At 42.5% G+C, this 27984-nt stretch overlaps 2 protein-coding genes across 5 annotated transcripts in view; one reads left to right on the plus strand and one right to left on the minus strand.

Moving 5' to 3' along the window:
• Positions 1 to 27984, minus strand: part of PPAT (phosphoribosyl pyrophosphate amidotransferase) — an 81125-nt gene that overhangs the window by 15085 nt on the left and 38056 nt on the right. For both annotated transcript variants that reach the window (XM_089777876.1, XM_075930381.2), the window contains exons 2-7: positions 11563 to 11629; positions 7904 to 8110; positions 5239 to 5351; positions 4991 to 5136; positions 3523 to 3595; positions 944 to 1095 (exon numbers count right to left, since the gene is read on the minus strand). In XM_089777876.1, coding sequence (XP_089634002.1) covers positions 944 to 1095; positions 3523 to 3595; positions 4991 to 5136; positions 5239 to 5351; positions 7904 to 8110; positions 11563 to 11629 — 758 coding nt within the window. The remainder of the gene's footprint in view (positions 1 to 943; positions 1096 to 3522; positions 3596 to 4990; positions 5137 to 5238; positions 5352 to 7903; positions 8111 to 11562; positions 11630 to 27984) is intronic.
• The window catches only part of PAICS (phosphoribosylaminoimidazole carboxylase and phosphoribosylaminoimidazolesuccinocarboxamide synthase), a 67681-nt gene continuing 59706 nt past the window's right edge, over positions 20010 to 27984 (plus strand). For all 3 annotated transcript variants that reach the window (XM_006113500.5, XM_089777872.1, XM_089777873.1), the window contains exon 1: positions 20010 to 20412. In XM_006113500.5, the coding sequence (XP_006113562.3) occupies positions 20025 to 20412 (388 nt within the window). In that variant the 5' untranslated portion in view covers positions 20010 to 20024. The remainder of the gene's footprint in view (positions 20413 to 27984) is intronic.

Raw genomic sequence — 27984 nt, forward strand, 5'->3', positions numbered from 1 at the left:
TAAATGTAATAAGAGCCAGGTGGCTCTTACTACATTTAAAAGGCAGAGGCGCAGCATCTGGGACTAGGTGCGAGCCGGGACTCAGATGTCCCAGCTTGTGCCTGGTCCTCCACTATGCCTCTGCCTCCACTGCCCCACCCCCTGTGCAGATGGTGCCCGAGGTGTGTATGGAACCTGCTTTTAAGAGGTAGCTGAGGAGGAGGGAGAGAGGAAGCAACTAGTTGAGTAGTAACTCGACTAGTCGTTTATGTCCCTACCCAGTACTAAACTCAATAACTTGTGTTGACTACAACATATCTTCCAAAAAGACATCCAGTGCTGATTCAAGGACATCAAGCAAAGTACAAATCTACCACTTCCATTAGTACTTGATTCCATTGCTTAATAACTCTCAATTTTTAAAAAACAAACAAACTGTACCTTATCCCTAAATTTAATTTGTTGGGATTTACCTTTCCAGCCATTGTTATGTCTTTTTCTGCTAGATTACTATGACCTTTAGTTCCCAATTTCTCCCCAGGAAGGTCCCTTCCCAATCTTCATTTGAAAAGTTAAACAGATTTAGCCCCTTTAGTCTCTCACTGTTAGACCTTTATTTCCAGCCACTGAACCATTTTTGTGGCTTTTCTTTACACCCTCTCCAATTCTTCAATATCCTTTTCAAAATGTGGTCCCCAGAACTGGATGCAGTATTCTAGTATTGAGTGCATCAATGACGTATACAGAGAAAAACCTCTTCCTTCCTCCTACTCACTAATCCTGTTCATAGACCCAAGTATCGCATTAGCGCCCTTTTGACATAGCATTGTCGTGTGAGCTCCATGTTAAGCTTCTTGTGCACTGTGGCCCCTCAATTGTTCAGAGAGTCACTGCTTTCCAGGATACAGTCCCCCATATCAATATGCCTGCATCCCTTGTGTTCACTATAAATTTATCTTCATACCTTCAAAAATACTGTCGGGCCTTGCAAAGTAGACATATTCAAAGATACAGAAGGCAGGTGGATCTCCTTCAGGTCTTGGTACGATTTCCAGTGTTTGGACATCATATCTGGATATCTTCACAATCTCTCCAGGGAGGACTTCGCGATAATACCTGGAAGTAATATTTGCAGTTTTTAGAAATTTCCATACTTCTGCATGTTAATTTTAGAATACTGTCTGAACGTGGTGTTTTAGATGCTGCTTGTAATTATTAGAACTGGGAGCACTGGCTGTTGGGAGCCTGGAAGCACAGGAAATAGGAAGGAGGGGGGAGAAGATTAGCCAGGGCTGAGTGAGAGTTACAGAGGGGTGCAGCAGCTTTGTAAAGAGGTTTCACTTTTTGTAAATAAAGTCTTTCTGAAGTTTGTTAGGACCTTGCTTGCATGATACAACGTGAGTTTAACAGGACGTGGCTTTCGGTTATTCAGAAGTCACACATTATTAGATGATTATTTTAAACTTGACCCTTTGGCTCCCAGAATTGGACTTTGTCAGCGCTAATGTAAGACTAGTGCAGTAACACTGGGAGCTTATATTAGTACCTGAAAAAAAGGTGAATTTCCAGTCTTAGCACTAAAGGTTAAGGACATCCTCCCATCACATGAAACAGTCTAGAAGACACTAAACTGAGATTAACATACATTATTTACAAATTTATGGTAGAGTCAAGTCCTGGTCATCATGAGATGGACAAATGGACTCTTAATATAGTCTTCAATTGTTTAGTTGCTTTTCTATGAAAGCTGAATAATACAAATCATGCCATAAAATCAAGATGATGTGGAATGAAGAATGTAGTCATAAGAACTGTCACAAAAGTTAGTAACTAAGGTCTTGTCAATATCAAAATAGAAGAAGAAACTATATATTGGTCGACGGCAGCTACAAAATTAGTAAGGGTAGGATTATTGGAATATAAATCTGTTGTCCACATACTTAGATTATATACTTTCATAATTAGCACAATCATTAGAAAAAAAATTGAAATGGGAGATGTTAGTTTCTATTAGTAGACTTACTACTGTTGTTTAAGTGTACACCTTCAAATTGACATTCTTGGGGGAATTCTGTGCTACTGCAAACTCATGCATAGGATTCGTGTCCAGCTCGGAAAAGATGCAGTTCCACCTTTCACCCACCAGAGGCTGCTGTAGTACCAGAACAGCCCACAAGCAGCTGCATTCATTATACCACCCTGCCAGTGGAGCTGTTACCTGAATCTTTTGTGGTCTGTATTATTAAACATATTTGCTGACAGATATTTTGAAATGCCTTATCAAAATAATTGAAACTGGCATGATTATATGGTGTTATTTTGACAAATAAAATATGCAGAATTTTAAAATGTGTGCAGAATTTTTAGGCACAGAATTCCCCCAGGAGTAAATGGAGTTGAGTTATCCAAATCATTCCATCCAGTCACTAGAACGTAAATAGCAAAAGGAAGCAGTTCATTTTCACAATACTTATATTTTTCACATTTACTGACCATGAATCAAGATATGCATATGTTCAGTACTGAAAAATATTCATTGCACATCACACACTCCAGCAGATGCAGATTGAGTGACTGATGAATGCTGGAGATGCAATTTAGAAAGGGATGCATATTCCTTAGCCAGATACTGAAATTAGTGGACTAGCTGATAACATTGATAAAACTTGGTATTTATATATAGTGCAAGAGGCCTCCACTGATGATTCTTCATAGAAGTATCTCCATCTCAGAAGGTGGGTCCAAAGTAAAACAAAGCTGGTGCCAACAGTTATTGATACATAGATATGACAGAAGTCATCACAGAGGAGAACACAGAAAGAAGCTACCATGCAACAATGTAATAGATTACTGAAAGTGTAGTCAAAAGTTACTGGTTTCCAATTTTTGCTCTGAATTTATTTTAATTTTGTGATTGTGCATTTCCTGCAATTTTCACCTTGATTGTTCCACATTAAGCAGACACAATTTTACACACAGATTTGTTAAATGCCTGTTTAGCAAAGTATGTGCACATTCCTCATTACAGGTATGAATGGGAATTTGTGGATTTCAAAGACATTTAATTTTCAGTGAAAAAACGAACTACAGTGAACAGAGAACATTTATCCTGTTTTTTTAAAAAAAACTATCTATAGGGCTTGTCTTTATTAATTTCAGTAACGCCTCAACTTGAATCCTGCCTGCACATAAAAACTCAACTTGAGTGTGGAAGAGATTCTAACTGAGGTGGCTAACTGTCAGGAAATACAGGATACAATCAATACAACTCACCAGATGGTATTAATACAACAATTCCACAGCTGGATTATTTTACATTGTCACTCTGTTCAAAGCTAACTGAAAAACAATTAAACTACAGTGAAGCTACAGCCATAGAATTTCTGCAGATGACTTCAGAATACACTATTACCATATTTCTTTAAATCCATAAACTGACAGATACAGCACAAAAGATTACATGTGAATGTTATCATTGGCTAGTGAAATCTCTATTCATTGTTTGAGGTATTTACAAGTCATCTTGTATACAAAGGAACTTACTGTGCACCAATAGATAAAAAGCTACAGGATTCAGAGGAGACCACCCATCCTTCTGTTTCACTGTTTTTCTTCCCTGCAATGAAGTTTTCAATTAAAGTAACATTATCTTCACAGTCCTTGGAACTATCATCACTAAATTCTTTACATTTCTGCAGCCATTTACTTTTGTAATCACATACTCATGCAAGTCAAATAGTCATGATTTCTGAATAGAAAGTTTGTAATCAAAAACTGCTGTAACATTTCTTGAAAACTATTCTTACGGGAACATTATATTATCTTGTCCTTGAGAGATTAGAAGCAACAGTTTCACACGGTCACTGTTCACAAGAACAATTCAGATGTATTACTCTTTCCATCCCCTCCAATTCCCATCTCAATAGATTTTTGGGCCCCAAAATTATGTATATCCATGCTTTTGTTTTACTAAGAAATTCCTTATTCTCTGTATATTAAATAGCTACTCCAGTGCTACTGAAATCAACAAAAGGGTTCTCTGGGACTTTAGTGGACATTGACTGGGCCTAAAGTGAAGATTCTCAAAGATAGGCAAATGAAAGGAAACAAATGGGCAGATCAGTGATGTAACAGGATAAACACGCTAATATATTTGGATGTTATGAACATTTTCTAACAGATGATTCTTAGAAAAAGCTCACACACAATCCCCCATGCCGTATCAATTTATTTGGACAAATAAAGGATTTATACATTCTTCCTGCAGTTAAAAGTGTCACGTTCCTACATTTTTGGCACAGTAAGTCTACATGGCTTCTCCCTGAAAATTACTGTTCTCTCTCAGGGCACTGAGATGGGAAGGTGTGTATAATTCTCCTTGGGGATTACCTTCCATGAAAGACCAGATCTTATCACAACTCAGAAAATTTTGGCTTGCAAAAACATGAAGAGCCTTTGTTCAAATCCACATATTTGAATTTTTATGTTAACTCCTTCCCATAATATATGGGCAAATGGATTTCCCAGATCCTCCCAGAAGAATCCCTAAAAAAAGCTTTTTCCATCAATAAAGCAAATAAGTGCCAGTATTCAGTGCTTATAAGCAACCCTACAACAGAAGACAAAGAAGAAAAAATAGGTCCTGTATCTGGCTACCCCCACTTTTCTCCTCAGTCAGAAGGGAAAAATCTCTCACCAATTATCTCTGCTGCAGCTGGGCTGCCTCTCCCTGCTGCTGCCAGGAGAGAAGAAGGGTTTACTCTTAAGAGATAAGGGATGCTTCCAATTTCCTTAAAATTTCATCCTATCATTGAAATGTATTTTACAACTCAACCAATATTGGGATATTACTGTTCCCGATATTCAGACCCAGCAATATTTTTAAGAAAAATAATTTCAAATATATGAATGTAGAGATGATTCCCTCCTTAAAGGCAAATGTATTATTTATATTGCTCTGTACATGTAAACACACTGATGACTGGTTATCTAGCCTTTACATAGTATTTACCTTTTCCAGTCATATTGCCTACTGAAACGAGACGACCAATGCAGAGTGGACGATTCCCATAGGGATCACGTACGGCATAGATTATGTCTTTATGCATCATTAGTAGTGAATATGATGTAGGAGTTTCATTCATTAAATTTTTTATTCTGAAATGAGATGAAGTAAATACAATAGGCTATGTTCTGTTACTTACTACTGCTGTATTTCACATTCAATACTTGTTTCTAATTCCAGGGCCCACCCCTTACCTTGCCACCCAGTCTGGGGTATCATCATTCTCTAGTGGAGGTGTGAATGCCAGCAGCTGGGTGATCAATTCGCTGTCAGAACTGGTAGACAGTCCCACACCATGTCTCATCAGCTTTTAAAAAAAAATAAGTTAAAATACAGTGTTATCAGTCTATGAAACCACTGCACCATGTTTAGTTACATGCCCTGAAACTTTAACATAGATGTGTCATTAAGAGCCCAAACCATGTGCTATATATTTTGCCCAAGGAACTTGTGCACAAAATCATAGAACTGGAAGAGACCTCAGAAGGTCATCAAGTCCAGCCCCCTGCTCTAGGCAGGACCAATTCCAACTAAATCAACCCAGCCAGGGCTTTGTCAAGCCGAGACTTAAACACCTCTAGGGATGGAGACTCCACTACTTCCCTAGGTAACCCATTCCAGTGCTTCACCACCCTCCTAGTGAAATAGTTTTTCCTAATATCCAACCTGGACCTCTCCCACCGCAACTTGAGACCATTGCTCCTTGTTCTGCCATCTGTCGCTACTGAGAACAGCCTCTCTCCATCCTCTTTGGAACCTCCCTTCAGGAAGTTGAAGGCTGCTATCAAATCCCCCCTCACTCTTCTCTTCTGCAGACTAAACAGACCCAAGTCCCTCAGCCTCTCCTCATAAGTCATATGCTCCGGCCCCCTAATCATTTTGGTTGCCCTCCGCTGGACCCTCTCCAATGCGTCCACATCCTTTTTGTAGTGGGGGGCCCAGAACTCATATAAATCAGCTCATATAAAACAACACATTGAACTGCATCCCTCATCCTTCTTTTCATTGCTTTGCTAAGCATAAACCAAAGTTCACACACCCTAATGTCCACAATGCTAATTGGGATCTGGAGATTTTGTCACTTTCTCTGTTGCTTACACAGTGAACTCAAGCAGGGCGGAGAACAAGTGGAGAGAGGAAATAGAGATAAACAGTGAATGGAGAAGTGACTGATGAGAGAGTGTAAGAGGAAATAAACAGCCCAAGATGTGATAGACTAAATCCAGTCTGTAATCTTTCTAGTCTTGTGAGCTCAACACGAAGTGCATCTAAGGAAGAGACCACACCTGCAAAACATCTAGCCTGCTGTTCATGCATATTCAGTGTTTTACGCTAACCTTTGTAGGTCATCTCACAGCCTAAAGCAGTGGTCACCAACTGGTAGATCGTGAAGCCTCTGACAGGTGATCTTGACTGATTTGGCCAAGAGGCCATCAAGTGCTGGCTCTTCAGCTGCCCGCCCCCCGCTCCCCTTAACTGCAGTGCGTCTCCTGCCCTTTGCCTTGGAGCTGTCCCCTTAGGAGCCTCTGGCTTTCTGTGTAGGGCAGGGAAGGGTGAGGGGTGCTCATCCCAAGGTGCCCCCTCTCCCACCCTGTATCTCATCTCCACAGAGCAGAGAGGAGGCACAACAGGACTCAAGATGGAGTTTACTGACTGCTTCAGGGAGTGGGTCTGCCTTATCCCCACTGCACCACCCATCAGGAGCTACTTGAGGTAAGCAGTGCCCAGCTGGAGCCCACATCCCAAAACCCTACCCCAGTCATGAACCCCCTCCTGCAACCCAAATCCCAGCCCCAAGCACCCCTGTATCCAAACGCCCTCCCAGAGCCTGTAGCTAGAACCCCCTCCGGCACCCCAACTGCCTGCCCCAGGCTCAGCTCAGAGCCCCTCTCACACTCCAGATCCCTTAATCCAAGACCAGAGCCTGCAACCCAACCCTCTGCCCCTGCCTGGTGAAAGGTAGGGAGGGTGGAGGAGGGAGGGGAAACTGGAATGAGCAGGAGGTGGGGTAAGGGTGTTTGGGTTGGAGGTAGAGCTTGGATTGCACTTAAATTCAAAAAGTGATCTCGTGCTTAAAAAGGTTGGAGACACCTGTCCTAAAGAATAAAAGGCTGGATGCCATTTTAGTCCATCACCACATTTACAGCAATGCTTGATCATAAAGTTAACCCATCATTTAAAAACCAATCACAGTATTTATCTTGATACATTCTTGTGCTGGTAGTAACATCCACCAATTGACAACATTATGACTAAAGTACCACTACCTTTAGAAAGTTACATTTACAGTTCTTTGATGTTGTTGTATGTTCCCTTTTCCTTTGAACAGGGTTCAAAGCATCTGTGAAGTTTTTTATTCTGCTCTGCAATGTTCTCCCCCCCCCTCTTTTTTAAAAGTCTACAATATCTAATTTTTTACTAACACTATATAGTTTCCACTACCATTTTCAATGTCCATTATAACTTTCTCAAACGGATGACAAAAATAGATACGTTAGATGAGGACATATCAATATATTGGATTAATTTTTCTAATCACTCTTTGCTTTCTCTAATGACTACCATTCAATGGACAGATTCAAACTGAGCTATTTATAGCTGTATATGAATTAACTGGCCTATGGGATCAACAAACAGAACAAAAAAGAAAAGGAGATTATTATTCCCTAAAGGATTTGAAAATTAAAAACTTTGTTTGTCAGTGTGCTGCCCAATCTAATACTTCAGAGTATGGACTTCTTCACCATTGTCTTATGTTTTCAGCAACATAAAGGATTATGTATTACATAAGAGGTGTGACTAATTTTTGCCTCCTACTCATTAATATAGGATACTGGAAAACCCAGGACTGATTCCTACCTTTCTTCTGAGTTGTTTGGCATTTATTAATTCACCATTGTGTGCCACAGCAATCTTTCCATGAAGAGTTTCTACAACAAAAGGTTGGCAGTTCTCTAATTCAGAGATTCCTGAAGTGGAGTACCTGGTGTGACCAATTCCGAGGTTTGAAACATACAGCTTCTTCAGATTGTCTTCACTGAATACATGATTAATAAGACCCATACCCTTGCAGAAAAAAAAATATATTTGTTATTGTTTCCAGCAATACCATCTTTATGCCAGCACTTTACAAGCAAAAGGAAAAAATCCCACAAAGAAAGGGTAATAAAGGAAAACTTACCTCTAGAAAGACAAGATAGGCAAGTTTCAAGAAATGGGAACAATATATGAAGAGGCCATGGAGTCACCTGTTTATATCAGGTTAACACACAACATTGGGGACTGGGGAGAACTTATTTGGAGCATATTTTGTTTTCAGACAATAAGAAAATATCCATCAAAAAGATTTATCCATTGAAAAGGCAATAAGAAATATCACTCAAAAAGAAAATATCCACTGAAAAATCACTAGTAAAAGAAAGTTTGGGGATGCTGAGTTTATATCCAAATTTAATGCAAGAAGTTCAAGTAGCTTTGCTCTTTATTGTTAGTTTAAGTTGTAAAAGCTCAACTACATTCATTCTTTAATTTTAGAGAGGATACTGTAAAACAAAAATATTTCAACACCAGATATTTGTGCTTTTCTTGAAGAGAAATCAGATAATATATATCAGCACCATAATGAATCTGTTTTTTACACCAGGTTCAGGAGCCCCAGAAGATCCTAGTGTATTCAATAGTCAAGGCAGTGCTGCTCCTGGCAACAAGCATTGTAAGGGAGACATTTTAAAAGCATGTGTGGTCTAAGGCTATGTCTCCACTTGCTGCATGGGACATCGATCTTCTGGCATTCAATTTAGGGGGTCTAGTTAAGACCTGCTAAATTGAATGCCGAGGGCAGCAGCTCTGGTTGGTGCTGGTACCTCTCACAGTCACAAGGAGTAAGGGAAACAGACAGGAGCATTTGCTTCCATCAGCCTCCCTCTGTGAAGACGGTGTCAAGCTTGTCTTAAAGTAAGCCAACTCCAGCTACATATTTTGCGTGCCTTAATTTGACCTTCCAGGGTGTAGTCCTGGCCTAAGTAATTAAACCACAGGACAAGACTGGGAATTAAGAGCTCCAATTTCTATTCTGAACTCTGGCAAAGACTTTTTTTGTGACCTTCAGAAAATTTCTTCATGTGTTTAAATCTCTACAACAAACATGATATTTACTTCATTGGAGTTGTGCAACTTTATTCATTAAAGAGTTTTGAATGTCTTGGAGGCTCAGAAGTTACATTGATAAGCACAAAATAAATAACTAGATGTGAGACAAGGAAATGTACAAAATACTGTTTGAATCTGAAAGCTAAAGGAAAGAAGAGAGATGTTAGCACCAACCGAATTTCAATGAAAAACATAAAACGCTACTATGCAACAGATAAATACAAGACATGGCAAAAAGAGCAAGTTCCGGACTATACACCAAGCTGCATTAGTATACCTAAGGCCATGTCTACAACTATTGCTGCTATAAGCAGTCCAGCTATGATAGCGCAGACGTTTCCCATATCACTGAAAGAAGTTTTTCAGTCAATGGAGCTAATCCACCTCTCCAACAATATGGCTATGTTTACACTGGGGATTTGGCTGACCTAATTATAGGTGCTCAGAGCACAAAATTTTTCACAGCTCTGAACAAAATAGCTAGGTCAACCTAATTTAAGTGTAGGACAGATTTCATGATATAACTTTAGGTCAATTTAATTACATCTGAGCAGAACCCTTTATAGGCTCTTCATTTAAAACAGTGCGTGGGTCAGGCCAGTAAATTCACAATGCAAGCTAAACATAATTTTATTAGTTTACATTGGTTATGGTCACACAGGAATTTGCGCCAGTTTTAATTAAATCAGTTTTAAACTAGTACAACTTCAAGGGCAAAACCTTATTCACTGGTCTGTGCCATGCACATTCTTTTTAAAACAATAGGCCTCTGTAATAGACAGCAAGAGGGGCATGTGGGTCTGCGGGAGTTGATACATGTGGGGAGCTGGCTTGAAAGTTGGCTCCCCATGCATATTTGCTCCCACCTCCCCGCTCACCCGCCTCACTGCTATAACTCTATCAGAGGCAGCAGTGCAGGAGAAAGGGAGGCAGGAGGATACAACGCTCCTGAGGAGCCTGCTTAAAGTCAGCTTCTCATGGGCACTGGCTCCTGCCCCTCCCCGGCTGCCTCTGGGTGTGTGTAGGCTTATCAGTTTGCTCAACTATATGCTAACATCCCTACTATGACTTAAGACCAGTGAAGGCTTTGGCTATTTTAGGCCTGTTCACATACTCTGGATTTCTATCAGGTTGGTAACAGAGAGAAGATTCTTCAGATTTCTCTTCAGTCTCTGGATCTATTAATTTTAGTGTGCACCCTTTCACTCTTTGATGCATCCTCCATGATACTTTCTGAAGCCAGAGTCAGTCACAGATAGGTCTGCATCTAGGCATTAAGGTGTAGCTAGTTTCAAAGCTTGTATTCTTTTTTATCTTACTATTTTTCCCCCCATTTTACCAGAGCCCTGATGGTTTCACACATCACTACCTACGACTGCCAGGACCAAGCCATTTCATTCACCAGAGCTAATGCATTAGCAGAAAGGGGCTCTGGTGCTGACTGCTCCAGAACAGATTGCTTTTTGCTGCAGTGAAAAGTTAATTGCAGCATGATTGGAGCTGTGTTGGTCTCAGGATTTTAGAGAAACAAGGTACATGAGATAATATCTGTTATTGGACCCAGAGCCGGACTAAAGGGAGGGCGAGACGGGCAGCTGCCCAGGGCGCCAACCGATGGGGGGCGTCTGATGGCAGCTGTAAGGGGTGCACGGCACCCCTCAGAGCTGCCATCAGGCACCGTGCACCCGGCTCCTGGCGGGCTGCAGTGGTTGCCTGGGGCGGGAGCCGCATTAACCCCCGCAGTGCTCTTCCCCCCACGGCTGCGGGGCTCTGCACAGCCAGGCGTGGCCTGGCCAGGCGGCCCTGGGCTGTGCGCCAGCGGCGATGGCAGGCAGTGCATGTGCCGTGCGCCCGCCCACGCACCCCGTGGGCAGTCTCGCATATGCGTCGTGTGCCTGGGGGCGGGCCCACGCACCCTGGGGGCATGCCCACGCATGCCCTATGCACCCAGGGCGGCACCACCCGCCAGGGGCCCCAAAATAGCTTGAGCCAGCCCTGATTGGACCAACTTCTGTTGGTGAAAGACAAGATATTGCTTCACCCACCTTGTTTCTTTGAAAGGTTGAAGCAGCCTTGAAGGATAACCGGTTTTGTTTTTGATTTTTTTAAAATAAGCTTAATGCTGGTCTATACACCAGTAAGTTAAAGGATAGAATCTGGTACTCTCATTGTGAAAAAATCTTGTTATTTTTGATCTCTTGATTATTTCCTGAAACAGAGACTTTCCTTGTGTACCTCAGTTGGAAATTTGATATTTTTCCCCTGACTTTTCCTTTGAATACTCCTTATTTCTATCTATTTTTGAAGACTGATTTTTGTTTCATTTCTTTAAAATGGCAGAAAAATAGTAAAAGCTCTTAAATGTTTACCTTGTGCACTTTGAATGTTTGGGCTGAGTCTCCATCACTTGTCACTATTCCACCACTCTCCTGGCCCCTGTGGAAAAAATTAGCATAAGCACAGACTGATTCATGGAATACAACATCCGAAGTATTAACTTGTAAAGAGTAAGAGAACACAACACTTTTTAAACACAAATTGTTAGGTGCCTTATTTTTATGGACTTACAAGAAATGTAGTTTTGATAGGTTCGTGTTGCACTTTATATAAAATATGTAAGGCTCGAATCAAAGCCCTCCAACATCAATTAAAGTCTTTCCACTAACTTCAACAGGTGTTGACATTTTATAGTCTAATTCCAGCATGGACATAAAATACTAGCAGCTCTTTGAATTGAAAGGCCACTTAAAATGGGGGCAGTTTCCAGCTCTCCATTAAACATTTATACACTCAGAAAAGGCAAAACAACAAACAAAAACACCTTATGTTCAACCCAATCTGACTTTTTCCTTCAGACTGTGGTTTGATTTTTTTAAGCCTGGGCACTCAATTCTCTTACTCAGGCACCAAAATATGAATCCAAAGTAATGAGTTAGCAACTACAACAGGTAGGATACCTATACTATATCAAAGAAATTTGTGCACCCATATGCAAAACTTCTTAACTTCTCTCAAGTAAGAAAATTAGGCATAAGAACATAAGAACGGCCAAACTTGGTCAGACCAAAGGTCCAGCTAGCCCAGTATCTGGTCTGCCAACAGTGGCTGATCCAGGATGCCCCAGAGGGTGGGAACACAACAGGTAATCATCATGTGATCCCTCTCCTAGCATCCATTTTCAGACAAACAGAGGCTAGAAACACCATTCCTACCCATCTTGGCTAATAGCTATTGATGGACCTAACCTCCATGAATCTAGCTCTTTTTTGAACCCTATTGAAATCTTCACAACATCCTCTGGCAAGGAGTTTCACAGGCTGACTGTGTGCTGCGTGATAAACTTCCTTTTGTTTGTTTTAAACCTGCTGCCTATTAATTTAATTTGGTGACCTCTAGTTCTTATATTGTGGGAATAAGTAAATAACTTTTCCTTATTCACTTTTTCCATACCAGTCGTGATTTTATAGACCATTATTATATCCCCCCTTAGTCTCCTCGTTTCTAAGATGAAAAGTCCATGTCTTTTTAATCTCTCTTCATATGGGACCCATTCCAAACCCCTAATCATTTGTGTTGCCCTTTTCTGAACCTTTTCCAATTCCAATATATCTTTTTTGAGAGGAGGCAACCACATCTGTATGCAGTATTCAATACGTGGGAGTACCATGGTTTTATACAGAGGCAATAAGATATTTTCTGTCTTATTCTCTATCCCTTTTTAAATGATTCCTAACATTCGATTTGCTTTTTTGAATGCCCCTGTACAGTGAAACAAAAAACAGGACTATGTAGCACTTTAAAGACTAACAAGATGGTTTATTAGGTGATGAGCTTTCGTGGGCCAGACCCACTTCCTCAGATCAAATACAGGCAGTCCCCGAGTTACGCGGATCCGACTTATGTCGGATCCGCAGTTACGAAAGGGGCCGTTCCTCTCCCTGGTCTCCAGCAGACCAGGGAGAGGAAGCAAAGCGGCAGAACACGTGGGCAGCGGACAGGGCTGTCCGCTGCCCACGTGCTCTGAGGCTTGGCTCTGCTTTGCCCTGCTCCCCCCCCCGTCCCCCTGGTCTGCAGACCAGGGGGAGGGGGGAGGGCAAAGCAGAGCCAAGCCGCGGAGCGCATGATCAGCTGACAGCCCAGACGCGTCTGGGCTGTCAGCTGGCAGCGCGCTCCGCGGCTTAGCTCAGCTTTGCCTCCACCCCCCCGGTCTGCAGACCAGGAGGACGGGGGGAGGGAGGGGAAAGCGGGGCAAAGCAGAGCCAAGCCGCGGAGCGCGCGGTCAGCTGACAGCTGTCAGCTGGCCGCGTCCTCCGCGGCTTGGCTCTGCTTTGCTCCCTCCCCCCATCCCCCTGGTCTGCAGATCAGGGGGATGGGGAGCAAAGCAGAGCAAAGCCACGGAGCCCGAGGGCAGCAGGACAGCCACGGCGCGTCTGGGCTGTCCCGCTGCCCCCCGTGCTCCGTGGCTTTGCTCCGGACACCTGTGGTACAGCAGCTGGGGCGCTGCCAGTTGGTCCCGTAGCACCGCTCTGGGCGCTACTGGACCAACCGGGCAGCACCCCAGCTGTTCTGCCCCAGGAGTCCTGATTCAGCCACTGCTGGTCAGATTCAGCAGCGGCTGAATCAGGATGCCTGGGGCAGAGCAGCTTGGGTGCTGCTGGGTTGGTCCAGTAGCGCCGAGGAGCGGCAGCGCTACTGGACCAACCCAGCAGCACCCCAGCTGCTCTGCCCCAGGCGTCCCCAAGTCAGCCGCTGCTGAAACTGACCAGTGGCTGACTACAGGAAGCCCCTGCCCCGGGCTTCCTGGAATCAGCCGCTGATCAGTTTCAGCAGCAGCTGACTTGGGGATGCCTGGGGTTCTTAAGTTGAATCTGTATGTAAGTCAGAACTGGCGTCCAGATTCAGCCGCTGTTGAAACTGATCAGTTTCAGCAGCGGCTGAATCTGGACGCCAGTTCCGACTTACATACAGATTCAACTTAAGAACAAACCTACAGTCCCTATCTTGTACGTAACCCGGGGACTGCCTGTAGTGGAAGAAAATTGTTGCAACCATATATACCAAAGGATACAATTAAAAAAATGAACACACATGAAAAGGACAAATCAAATTTCAGAACAGAAGGGGGAGGGGGAGGTAAATGTCTGTGAGCTAATGAGATTAGCTCACAGACATTTACCTCTTCCTCCCCACCCCCATCCCCTAATAAACCATCTTGTTAGTCTTTAAAGTGCTACATAGTCCTGTTTTTGTTTCAGCTGCACCAGACTAACATGGCTACATTTCTATCACCTGTACAGTGAGTGAATGTTTTCAGAGAACTATCTATAATGACTCCAAGTTCTCTCTTAAGTAGTTGCAGCTAAATTAGTCCCCATCATATTATATGTAGAGTTGGGATTTCCCCCCCGCCCCCTCAATAACTTGGTTACCCAGTTAATGCTGGTTTCATTTATTAATTTCTTCCTATTAATACTCATAATAATACTGTGCCCCAATGCAGATTTTTACATACATAGTACTTTCTTGAATTAATTACTGCTTCAAGGACAATAGCTAGAGCATATATTTCAGAAACAAAATGTCTAACATTGCTTTAAAAATTGCGAGTGATGGAGAATTTATGACAACCTAAGTAAGTTAGTCCGATGATCAACTATCCTCATTGTTAAAAAGTGATACCCTATTTTTTGTCTATATTTGTCTAACTTCAACTTCCAGCCATTGCATCTTGCCAGACTTTTGTTGCTGATAAACAATTCATTTTCTGTTAATGCATTTATGTTACCTTTGTGTTTTAGTTTAGTTTAGTTTTACCTAGTGGAAATAAACCCATACTAGTGTAACTCTGGGTGGTCTCCGGTGAGAATATTTTTGGGGTAACATTAATTACATTAGTGGGTTTGGGGTTTTTTTGCCATCATCACACTAGAAATTCATAGCTGATTTGCCACCCTGACCCCCAAGTCATTCAGAATTAGAATCATAGAATTGAAAGAGACCTCAGGAGGTCATTGAGTCCAACCCCTTGCTTAACAAAGGACCAATCCCAACTAAATCATCCCAGTCAGGGCTTTGTCAAGCCTGGACTTAAAAACCTCTAGGAATGGAGATTCCACCACCTCCCTAGATAACCCATTCCAGTGCTTCACCACCCACCTAGTGAAATAGTTTTTCCTAATATCCAACCTAGACCATTGTTCCTCGTTCTGTCATCTGTCACCACTGAGAATAGCCCCTCTTACTGCTTCCCATTCTGTAGGTATTGCTTACCTTCTTTGTTCCTAGAAGAAACATACATTTGGTTATATTAAAACATGCACTGTTTGCTTCCACACAGGTTATGGAACAAACTGCATCAGTGCATCTTTTGTAATCAAATTTTACCAGTAATGCTTGTTCTCTTCAACATCATTAAGAAAAACAACATTATGCAAAGAATGTTTTTATCCATGAGGATCACACTAGAAACATACCAGCTTGATGACTGCCCATTATCCAATTACACCAGGTACCCAATTGTAACACACTTCATGTGTGCCATGTTGATTTTAGTATAGTTCTAGTTTCTTAATCAAAACGTTCTGTGGTACCAAGTCAAACATCTTACAAAAATGTAACTATATTATATCAATGCTATTGATCACTTTATCAACTTAACTTGTATCCTCAAAAAAGTAAGTTAGTATTGCCTCATAAGTATGTGTTCTAATGAAGATGCAATAGAAATAAAAATTATGGGTTTGCACATAACTGTAGCTCAGCCTCTCTTTGTCATGCCGGAGAGGAATCAAAAGGAATTCTCTCTCAGGGAGGCAGAATTCTCTTTTAGAGATACAAAGTATTTAAAGACCCCAGGAGCTGTCATAGGTGCTGACTCCCTGGAGTGCTCATGGAAAAAAATAGTGAAAAAAAATACCTACTGGCAGCCCAGCTTCCCCTCCTGCTCTCCAGCTTTTCCTGTCTGCGGACAACCCCGATGATCAGCTCCACCTCCTCCCACAATTAGCTGTTTGACAGCATGAAGGAGGCTCTTAGTGGGGGAGGATAATGAGCAGGGATGGAGCCCACTTAGGGGAGAGGGCAGGAAGAAATAGTAAAGAGGGACAGGAAGAGCCAGGGTTGGGGGAGGGAGGGTTAGGAATTTCAGATGAGGTTATGCGTGGGGGTTTGAGCACCCTCTGGGCCCGGAGAAAAGGGGTGGCTGTCCAGTTGATGGTGGGAACAAAGTCATGTTCACGATCTACATAGGAAAAGAAAGCTCTGCCCTTGTGTTCCTTTTCTCTATGTTCACTTGCACGAGGGCACATTTTGAACAAACAAAATTTCTTACTTTCTTCAAAACAGCTATTTTAAGACCTTAATGTTGTATTTCGCTTTATGCTTTGATTCTGTTTTCTCACAAACCGATACAGCACTTCATTACTAGTGGCTATAACTATAGTTTCATTAGCGTTGTCCTAAGAAAGATGACGTTTTCCATTAAAAACGTTGCAACATTCTCCAAAGCTCTGTTCATTACGATATATAGCAAAACATCAGATAAAGTATTTTCCATCTGGAATGCAATTACTCCATTTGCATTAGCTGCCTGAAGCACATGGTCACTAGTCTCTTAAGTTAATTTCCCATGTCTCCTTTTTAATGTTTAAAGAAAGTATATAAATATTTAATAAAATGCAGATGCAAAAAACTCAGGAGAAAAAAAAATCAGTGTTACAAAAATATAAATTTTTGCAGCATACTATACACAATGTAAGTGGATATCAATAATACATACTTCACACTTAGTCCTATCAGTCAAGAAACTAAAATTCTGTATAATTTAAAATATCTTTTGCCCATGATGATACTGAAGGATGTTATTCAGCATAACCCTTTTCCAGACTGCTCCATATTCCAGTTCCTAATAATCTTATAACATGAAAATATTTTATCTTAATCATCTTTCCTGGACCTCAAAGATGGCAAGAATTCTACTGCCTCTTTAATATTAACTCACAAATTTATTTACAAATCATTAATGTATTGTCTATTAATTACTCTATACAAATAGAGCCAATGCAGAGAAGAGAAGCTCGTCAAGGTTCTTGCACTATCTTTCCTTCTCTTCTCTTCTCCCTCCTCTTCTAGTCTTATATAAGTATAGGAGTTTTGTATAGGGATGTGAAGGACTAGTTGACTATCCAATAAGCAAATTTTTATCAGATAGTTAACTAGTTATCCCCCCTCCCACTCCCACTCCTTGCTGCCTCTTATCAGATAGAGGTAGCAAGGGGGGGGGGGAAGAAAGAGGCTTCTGCAGGAGCCAGCACAGCTGACCCCAAAGCTACAGGTCCCCAGGGTTGGCTCTGCAGCTAACCACTCGGGAAGCCTTATAAAGTGCTTGTGGGCTGCCCAACCAGCAATCCCATGTGGGCAACCCTCTGGGCAACCATTGGCCTACAGCCCCCCTGCTCCCTCCCCAATCCCGCTCAGATTTAGTCAGGGGTATTTGTAGTACAAGTCATGGACAGGCCACAGGCCATGAATTATTGCTTACTTCCCGTGACTTAAGTTCCTGCTCATCTGCACAGCCCCGCAGCCTCCCAGTGAGCCCCATCCAGAGAAATCAGAGCTGTAGTGGGGAGAAATCCCTCTCCCCATGCCCTAAAGCTGCCACAGCCCTGGGGGAAACACCTCTACCTGCAGACCCCAACATGAAGCTGCTGCAGCCAGCAGGAGGAGAAAGGTGGCTCTTGGGCCCCCCCCCCCAAGCTAGGAGCTGAGGCAGCTCTGTAATTGGACCGGCAAGGTAGTGGCCAGCACAGTAGGTCCAGCTTGTAGGCGGGGACCGTGGGGCTCCTTGTGCTGACTGCCCTGTGCATCGTACATCACCTACATACTGGTGCACAAGACAAAATTATTTTGGTGTAAGAGTGGGCAAAATTAGAAGTTATCCTGCCAGTGACTTGTCTATGACTTATTAAAAATACCTATGACTAAGTCGTAGCCTTCAACCTAATTTATGCAGAGGTGATCTTTTGGGCTAAATTCCCAACACAGCCTTTAATTTGTATTCCAATTCATGCATTTGACATACAGGCTGTCGAGTTTACACTGTTTTGTGTGAGCACAGATATGCTCAAAAATTTACATTTGTAAGTAGCATTTTTACAACAAAGAAATTGCACTACCGTACTTGTATGAAATGAACTAAAAATACTATTTCTTCTTTTCACAGTAACAAAATTTTTTTATTACAAATAAGTGAGCACGGCACTTTATGTTCTGTTTGTTTTAACCTCACTATTGGGATTTTTTTTTTAAATTGCTGACAGCCCTAAACACACTTTTGTTGATTTTTTTTCTTTGCTATTGTTTCTTGTAATACTAAAATGTATTATAACTGAAAGAAGTTAGAGAAAAATTCTTCCCTGGCCTCACCAGTTTATTTTGCTCAGAAAAATACATCTAAACACAGAAATTGGCAGGAAAACCTAGAGGTGGGTGTTGTACATTCATTGGCTTAAAACATTTTTTTTAAACTTTAGGCCATTTCTATGTTAATCGTGGCCCTCCAAATACCATAGCAAAATCAAATAAAGACAGATGGCCACAGTTAACCTTCAGAGCAATGCCTCTGATTTTCACTGATTCAGACTCTGAATCCAACCCTCATCACCTCCTCTCAAAAAACTTACCCCTCTAGTATCCCTGACCTCCCATAACACAGGCAAATCCAGATCAGCAGTGAACCCTCTGAGTTAGGATGGCAGCAGTTCTGTACCCCCACATAGCAAAACTATGCTCCATAGGGACTTTTGAAGTCAGTAATGGCTGGGGAAGGAATGGGACTGTTAGAATCATGGATGCATGTTAACTAACCAAGTCACACATGCCCTTAACTCATTCAAATAAAAATATGCAGGAGGAGGTCTCAACTTGAGTCTGAGATTTTGTTCTCCCTTCTGCTCTCCTTACAATTCTCTGCAGAGCGCCCAAATACTTGAGCTATGGTCAGGAACTAGGATTTGGTCCTTAGTACAGTTTCCACAGGGAGCTAAAAAGGTCAGTTTCACTATCATGGAACTTATATCCTCATGTCTGTTGAGTGGTGGTGGAAACCTGCCCCAAAAGTAAAGTTGACCTAGCTTCTATCACTTAGAGGCATGAAAAAGTCTTCCCCCAAAACAATGCAAATTTTCTGTTGATAAGAAACAACTCTCTCATCAACATAGCATCCATTTCTCAATGAAGTGGTATATTTATATAGTCAGGAGATCAGCATAGCACTTCCTCACTAGATCTGCTGAAGCTGCGCTGATGTAGTGCAGACCTTCTCTTAGTTGTCAGGGGTTTTTTTCTGTTTTAAATCAGTTGTGCTCATGAGCAATCCTCAATTCTAGAATGAAATAGGACTTTTATAAAATACACGCAATTTAAATCAATGTGGATGATTTCAACGTGTATATTAAGTTTTCTGTATTTCATCCCTAAGAAACTACAATAAGAAAAAAAGGACTCACTTTCTTTTTTTAAGTATTAATTAAAATGTATCATATTTAAAAACATTCATAAAAAGGATTAAAGCAAGCAAAGGTACCCAAAGAGTAATTTTTTATCTTGGGGAATACTAGATTACATTTCAATTGTGCCTGACCTGCTTATTTGTCTGCTTCTAATATAGAGCCTGCTTATTTGGCAGTTTCTCAAGTTACTCCCCTCAGGCAGCTTGAGCCAGTAAAACTAGATCCTTTCATCTCTGTGGAGCTTACTGACAACCAGCCGTCTGGTTTCCTAGGAAACAAAATCTTGGCTAGAAATAGTGAATCATTTCCAGGTCACTTTCAACATGGAGAGTGGAGCAGGAAAGCATTGGACAGAAGAGGAGGTTAAAGCCTTGCTAAGCATTTGGTCAGAAAAAAACATAAGACAGCAACTTCATGGAACACTAAGGAATAAAGGAATATTTATCTACATTGCTAAAAGACTACAGGAGTTAGGAGTTTGCAGAGACTGGAAACAGTGCCGTGCAAAGTATAAAAATCTGAAGTATGAATTCAGAACAGTTAAATATGCCCACAACTCTGGAGATGCCACTAAAACCATGAAGTTTTTTCATGATCTTGATGCCATACTACAAAATGAACCAGTTACACAATTAACAGAGGATGAAAACGGCAGGTGTTCTGCTACTGAAAGACAGCTGAACATAAGCACTACCACAGAGAACACTAAAGGTAAAAACTAATTTTTCTTTTATTTCTTGTATTTGCACAATTAAAAAAAATCTGTTAGGATTAAAAGCTATATTATAGAGCCCCAGTAACACAGAGCAGAAACTGACTTGATACACACCTTACAGACTGGGATAAAAAGGTTAGCACCACTAGTGTTGAAGTCTGTAAATACAGCGTAACCCTTACAAATTACACTAACTGCTGAAATGGTTCAGTCCTGCAGAGACTCTGTACCTTGTGCCATGGGTTTTTAATATTCATCTACACTTTTTTCTTTGGAATACATTTATAATACTTTGCAACAGGTTTTTAGAGCTTCAGTTAAGAAAGAAACTATTCTAGAACATACTATATTACAATTTCACAACTCTATTATAAATGTGGTGGCTTTTAAATTAATAAATTTTTAGGTCTGAAGTCACAGGAAGTCTAGAATATTTTTATTCCTATTTCAAGAAGGATTACTTCCTTTTAAATGCAATGTTATTAATTTTAGAATATGTTAATAGAATTAAATGTAAATGCATGGCTTAAAAATTGCATTGTTTGTGCACTGAATATTTTTTAAATTAGCTATTTGTGCATTTATTAGACATGTAAAATGTGTTATGTTTAAAAAGATATAAACTATCCTGAAGCAAGACAGAAATAAATAAGACAATGTTTTTAAGCATGAAGAAATGATATTTACCAAACCAATTGCACATCAGGGTCTGTTAAACCCTCTCTGTGTGCATGTGAGCATCATTAGCATTACACTGGGATTTATCCTATCACATGGAGAGGTGGAAAAAACAATTAGGAAATAGGCGGAGGAGACACTGTTTTGATCACAATTAAAATTAACTGAGGGTTCAGATTTGAAGCTAGATCAACGCTTCAGTTGGTGATCTCACTATGCGAAATCCCCCTGGGATGCTGTTACAAGATTTCCATCACATCCAAACTGACATCAAGAAAAACGCCCCTCCTGTTATTCTTTGTCATCTACAACTGTACCAAAATCTTGAGGGGAATGAACAGATCTGAAGATTCAAATCAGAACCCAATTTGAAGAGGCTTGCATTAAGTTAAAATACCGAATCATTTATACAGAACAAAAATCAATTCAGTACAGAGATTTTCAAAGGCAAAGGGGAGTTGGATGCCCAACTTATTTGCCTCTGCACAGCTCCCACTAAAATGCAACTGGACAGTTGGGAAATTGTGATTTCCATGTTTTAAGAAATACATTTTTAGTTCTCAGTCTTACAGAGCTGTCAATTTTTAATTCTTTGGTAAGAGGTGTCATCTATTTTAAAGACATTTAGTTAAATCTTACATTTTTAGATTTAGTTTTAAATAATGAACAGAAGCTCAGGAGGCAGATCTTGAGCTGGTAATACCTGCTATATCTCTACTGACTTCCGTGTAGCTATGACCATTTACACCAGCTGAGGAGCCACCCCGAACACTTAGGGCACGTCTACACATCAGGACTAAAGCCAAAATAAGCTACACAACTTCAGCTACGTCAATTGCGTGGCTTAAGTAGAAATAGCTTATTTTGGCTTTTGGTGCTGTCAACACAACAGGAAGTCGAGGAAGAGCACTCTTCCTCCACCTTCCCTTACTCCTTGTAAAATGAGAGTTACAGGAGTTGGAGTAAGAAGGTTGAAGGGGTAAACAGTTCTTGATTTGATTTTAACAAATAGGGAGGAACTGGTTGAAAATTTGAAAGCGGAAGACCGCTTGAGTAGAAGTGACCATGAAACCAGAGTTCATGATTCTAAGGAATGGTAGAAGGGAGAACAGCAAAATAGAGATAATGGATTTCAGGAAGGCAGATTTCAGTAAACTCAGAGAGCTGGTAGGTAAGGTCACATGGGAAGCAAGACTAAAAAGAAAGACAACTGAAGAGAGTTGGCAAGTTTTTAAAGGGACAATATTAAGGGCCCAATACAAGCAAACAAGACAGATTTTCAGGGGGCAAGATTAGAAAGGAACAGGCAGAAAACAAGCTAAATCTGGCTAGAGACATAAAGGGTAACAAGAAGACTTCTACAAATATATTAGAAGCAAGACAAAGAGCAAGGACAAGCTAGCCCCATTGCTCAGTGAAGAGGGAGAAACAACAACAGGAAACTTGGAAATGGCAGAGGTGCTTAATGACTTCTTTGCTTCGTTTTACACCAAGAAGTTTGATGGTGACGGGATGCCTAACATAGTGAATGCTAGGGGAAAATGGGGTAGGTTTAGAAGTTAAAATAATAAAAAAAAAGTTAAAAATTACTTAGAAAAAACTTAGATGTCTTCAAGTCACCAGGGCCTGATGAAAGTGCATCCTAGAATACTCAAGGAGCTGATAAAGTATTTGAAAAATCGTGAAAGTGGGAGAGATTCCAGAAAATTGGAAAAGGGCAAATATAGTGCCCATCTTTAAAAAAGGAAATAAGAACAAGACAGGAAAATACAGGCCAGTCAGTTTAACTTGTGTGCCAGTGAAGATAATAGAGCTAGTAATTAAAGAATTAATCTGCAAACATCTGGAATAGAAGGTGATAGGTAACAGCCAGCACGGATTTGTAAAAAAAACAAATCACGTCAAACCAACTGATAGCTTCCTTTGATAGAATAACAAGTCTAGTGGATAAGGTAGAAGCAGGGAACATGGTATATTTAGTTTTTAGTAAGGCATTTAATAAGGTCTTGCATGACCTTCTTATCAGTAAACTAGGGAAATACAATTTAGAGAGGGCTACTATAAGGTGGATGCATAACTGGCTGGATAACAGTTCTCAGAGAGTAGTTATTAATGGTTCATAATTATACTAAAAGAAGGACATAAAAAGTGGGGTTCCGCAGGGATCTGTTTTGAGACCAATTCTGTTCAATATCTTCATCAATGTTTTAGACGATGGCATAGAGAGTACAATTATTAAGTTTGCAGATGATACCAAGCTGGGAGGTGCTGCAAGTGCTTTGGAGGATAGGGTCAAAATTCAAATGATCTGGAGAAACTAGAAAAATGGTCTGAGGTAAACAGGATGAAGTTAATAAGGACAAATGCAAAGTACAGGCAGTCCCCGGGTTACGTACAAGATAGGGACTGTAGGTTTGTTCTTAAGTTGAATCTGTATGTAAGTCGGAACTGGCGTCCAGATTCAGCCGCTGCTGAAACTGATCAGTTTCAACAGTGGCTGAATCTGGACGCCAGTTCTGACTTACATACAGATTCAACTTAAGAACCCCAGGCATCCCCAAGTCAGCTGCTGCTGAAACTGATCAGCGGCTGATTCCAGGAAGCCCGGGGCAGGGGCTTCCTGTAGTCAGCCACTGGTCATTTTCAGCAGCTGCTGACTAGGGGACACCTGGGGCAGAGCAGCTGGGGTGCTGCTGGGTTGGTCCAGTGGCACCCAGAGCGGCGCTACGGGACCAACCGGCAGCGCCCCAGCTGCTGTACCACAGGCGTCCGGAGCAAAGCGGCGGAACACGCGGGCAGCGGGACAGCCCAGACGCGCCGTGGCTATCCTGCTGCCCTCGGGCTCCGCGGCTTTGCTCTGCTCTGCTCCCCGTCCCCCAGGTCTGCAGACCAGGGGGAGGGGGAGGGGGAGGGGGAGCAGAGTAGAGCAGAGCGGCGGAACGCGCGGCCAGCTGACAGCCCAGACGCGTCTGGGCTGTCAGCTGGCCGCGTGCTCCGCTCTGCTTCCCCCCCCCCCCCCCCATGGTTTGCAGACCGGGGGGGGGGGGGGGGGGCGGGGGAGCGGAGCAGAGCAGAGCAGAGCGGCAGAACGCGCGGCCAGCTGACAGCCCAGACGCGTCTGGGCTGTCAGCTGGCCGCGCGTTCCGCCGCCGCTTTGCTTCCTCTCCCTTGTCTGCTCGAGACCAGGGAGAGGAAGTGCCCCGTTCGTAACTGCGGATCCGACGTAAGTCGGATCCGCGTAACTCGGGGACTGCCTGTATTCCACTTAGGAAGGAACGATAAGTTTCACACATACACAATGAGAAGCGATTGTCTAGGAAGAAGTACTGAAGAAATGGATCTAGGGGTCTCAGTGGACCACAAGCTAAATATAAGTCAACAGTGTGACACTGTTACAAAGAAAGCAAACATGATTCTGGGATGCATTAACAGCAGTGTGGTGAGCAATCCACAAGAAGTCATTCTTCTGTTCTATTCTGCACTGATTAGGCCTCAGTAGGAGTAGTGTGTCCAGTTCTGGGCACTACATTTCAAGAAAGATGTGGAGAAATTGGAGAAAGCCCAGAGAAGAGAAACAAAAATGATTAAAGGTCTATAGAAAACATGACCTATGAGAGAAGACTGAAAGAACTGGACTTGTTTAGTTTAGAAAAGAGAAGACTGAGAGGGGACAGGACAGAGGTGTTCGAGTTATGTAAAAGGGTCTTAGAGGGCGGAGGGAGAAAAATTGTTCTTGTCCTCTGATGACAGGACAAGCAGCAATGGGTTTAAATTGCAGCAAGGGAGGTTTAAGCTGACCATTAGGGAAAACTTCCTAATTATCAGGGTGATTCAACAATGGAATAAATTGCCTAGGGAAGTTGTGGAATCTCCATCACTGAGGATATTTAAGAGAAGGTTGAATAGATATGTATCGTGCATGATCTAGACAGTGGTCGGTCCTGCCATCAGGGCAGGGGACTGGACTCAGTGACCTTTTGAGGTCTCTCCCAGTTCTAGTATTTTCTGATTCTAAGGAGTTCTGGTGCTCGACATTATTTTGACATTATTTCAAAAATAACGGCTTATAGTGTAGACACAGACTATGTTATTTCAGAATAATATTGCTGTTCAGATGTACCCTAAGGGGCCACAGGAATACTCATTTTCACTTGGTTATGTTGTATGTTTTAAAACTGGTTTGCCTAAATACAGGTTGAACCTCTGAAATCTGGGACTCTGGTCTGGCAGGACTATGGATGTTCCTGGTTCAGAGAGCCCCGGTGCCTGGGAGTGCGAACCGGCTGGGAACCCCATTCCCGGGGGGCCCCTGCCAGTGGGACTGGCAAACCCTGTCTCTGGGGAGCCCCAGCCAGGCGGGGAGGCAGCAGGTCCAGCAAGCCTGATCCTCAGGGAGACCTAGCCAGGCAGGGCAGCCAGCAGCAGAAGCAGGGCAGCTGACATGCCCTGTCCCTGGGCATTCCCGTCAGGCAGGGGAGAAGCAGGGCCACTGCGGCTGGGGAGCTCTGTCCCTAGAAAGTCCCAGAGGGCCAGAGCCCAAGTCCATGCCCTGCAGGCTGGAGCCCAGTGGCAGTGAGGCCGGAGCACCGCCAGCTGCAGGAAGGGGAAGTGTCCTGGGAGACCGGTGGCACGGGACTTCCCCATATCCAGCCAATTCTCTCATTAGGATTTGGTCAGATCCTTGGGGTGCTGGACAAGGGAGGTCCAGCCTGTAGTTCATTCTAAACTTTGCTTCTGCTGAACCCTAGCAAACTTAAATCATTAAGGGGCACTTTCAATTAATGCTTCACATATCCTATCCTGAATATCTTTAAGCTAACAGCACAAAGGACCCAATACTCAGCCAGCCTTTTTGATGAACTCCAATTTAAAAAATCCTGTCCTGGGTGGGACATACTGCATTTTGGGGCATGTGGCAAAAGTATGATATAATAATGGTACATTCAAATATCTATAAAGAAAAGGAAATAAGGGAAGCATTTGTGCATTTGGTTTTAATTCTTCAATTCACAATACTGCATTAGAGGACCAATCATACTCCATTAAAGTCAGTGGGGAAATTCCTATTAAAGTGACAATTCTTAATATGAATATTTTAACTGAATATTTAAATCTATTTTCTGACACTACATCTTTAAAATGTGTCTCCTAGATACTTTATTATTTCTCATTAAAAAAAGATCTCATAAGAATTTTTCTGCTCTTATTCTGAACTGATGTGTTTTGGAAGACAGGATTAAATTCAAAATGATCTGGATAAATTAGAGAAATGGTATGAAGTTCAGTAAGAACAAATGCAAAGTATTTCATTTAAGGAAAAACAATCAATTATATGCATACAAAATGGGAAATGACTTTGCCTTCCCCTAGCCTAGGAAGTAGTACTGCCAAAAGAGAGCTGGGGGTTATAGTGGATCACAAGCTAATATCAGAGTTACACAGTTGTTTAAAAAAAAAAAAAAACACAACACAGCGCAAACAGCATTCTGGGGCAGTGGGCCCAATGGCTGCACGTAGCCCTTTGGGGTTCTATGCGTCGCCAACAAGGTATTTTATTTATCACTGCCCACGCACAGGGTTGCCAGGTTCTGATGGTTTTCATCCATGTACTTTTTCTTATCAGTATTACAAAAGTGACATGCTTAAAGCAAGGGCATGTGAAATGAGGTACATGCTGACTGCACACAGCATTGTGAGAGTCATGTGCTCTCTCTGTATCCAAACAAAGCGCTTCTATCGTTCAGTCAGCACACCCCACAATGCCACGTATGCAAGCGCAGTTAGCAAAACTACCTTATCTTGGGACTGTCTTGGTTATGACAGCCTTGTGGTCCACTGCAATGAAGGAGGGCCATTCAGGCAGCCCATTCATTAGCCCATGTTGCCCATCACTGTTCTGGGGTGTATAAGCAAGAGTGCTGTAACTAAGACATACGACAAATTCTTCTACTAGAAGTAAAATATTGTCTCCAGTTCTGGGCACCAAATTTTAGGAAAGATGTGGACAAACTGGAAAAAGTCCAGAGGAGAGCATAAAAGTGATTAAAGATTTAAAACACGTGACCTATTGGAAGTATTGAAAAAAAACTGTTTGTTTAGTCTGGAGAAAAGGCTACCGGAGGATATAACAGTTTTCAAGTACAGTAAACCTCAGTTACAAATACCAGAGTTACAAACTGAGTGGTGAACAATACACCTATCTGCTGCTGCTTATTTGTATACATACATACAAATACAGCACAGGCAGTCCCCGGGTTATGTACAAGATAGGGACTGTAGGTTTGTTCTTAAGTTGAATCTGTATGTAAGTCGGAACTGGCGTCCAGATTCAGCCGCTGCTGAAACTGATCAGCGGCTGATTCCAGGAACCCCGGGGCAGAGCAACTCTGCCTCGGGCTTCCTGTAGTCAGCGCTGGTCAGTTTCAGCAGCGGCTGACTTGGGGACGCCTGGGGCAGAGCAGCTGGGGTGCTGCTGGGTTGCTGAGGTGCTGCTCCTCGGTGCTACTGGACCAACCCAGCAGCACCCAAGCTGCTCTGCCCCAGGCGTCCTGATTCAGCCGATGCTGAAACTGACCAGCAGCTGCTGAATCAGGACGCCTGGGGCAGAGCAGCTGGGGTGCTGCCGGGTTGGTCCAGTAGCGCCCAGAGCAGCGCTGCGGGACCAACTGGCAGCACCCCAGCTGCTCTACCACAGGCGTCCAGAGAAAAGCCTGGTCTGCTGGGGGGGGGGGGGGGTGGCGCATTAGCTGCGCCCTCCTCCCCCCCCAGCAGACCAGGGAGACATGGGCGGTGGACCGAGACACACCGCGGTCCCGCGTGCGGGTCCTCCGTGGCTTTGCTCCGCATCTCCCTGGTCTGCTGGGGGGGGCTTCCCCCCCCAGCAGACCAGG

Source organism: Pelodiscus sinensis, chromosome 4 (assembly GCF_052426305.1).
Source record: "Pelodiscus sinensis isolate ZL-2025 chromosome 4, ASM5242630v1, whole genome shotgun sequence".
Lineage (NCBI taxonomy): Eukaryota > Metazoa > Chordata > Testudines > Trionychidae > Pelodiscus > Pelodiscus sinensis.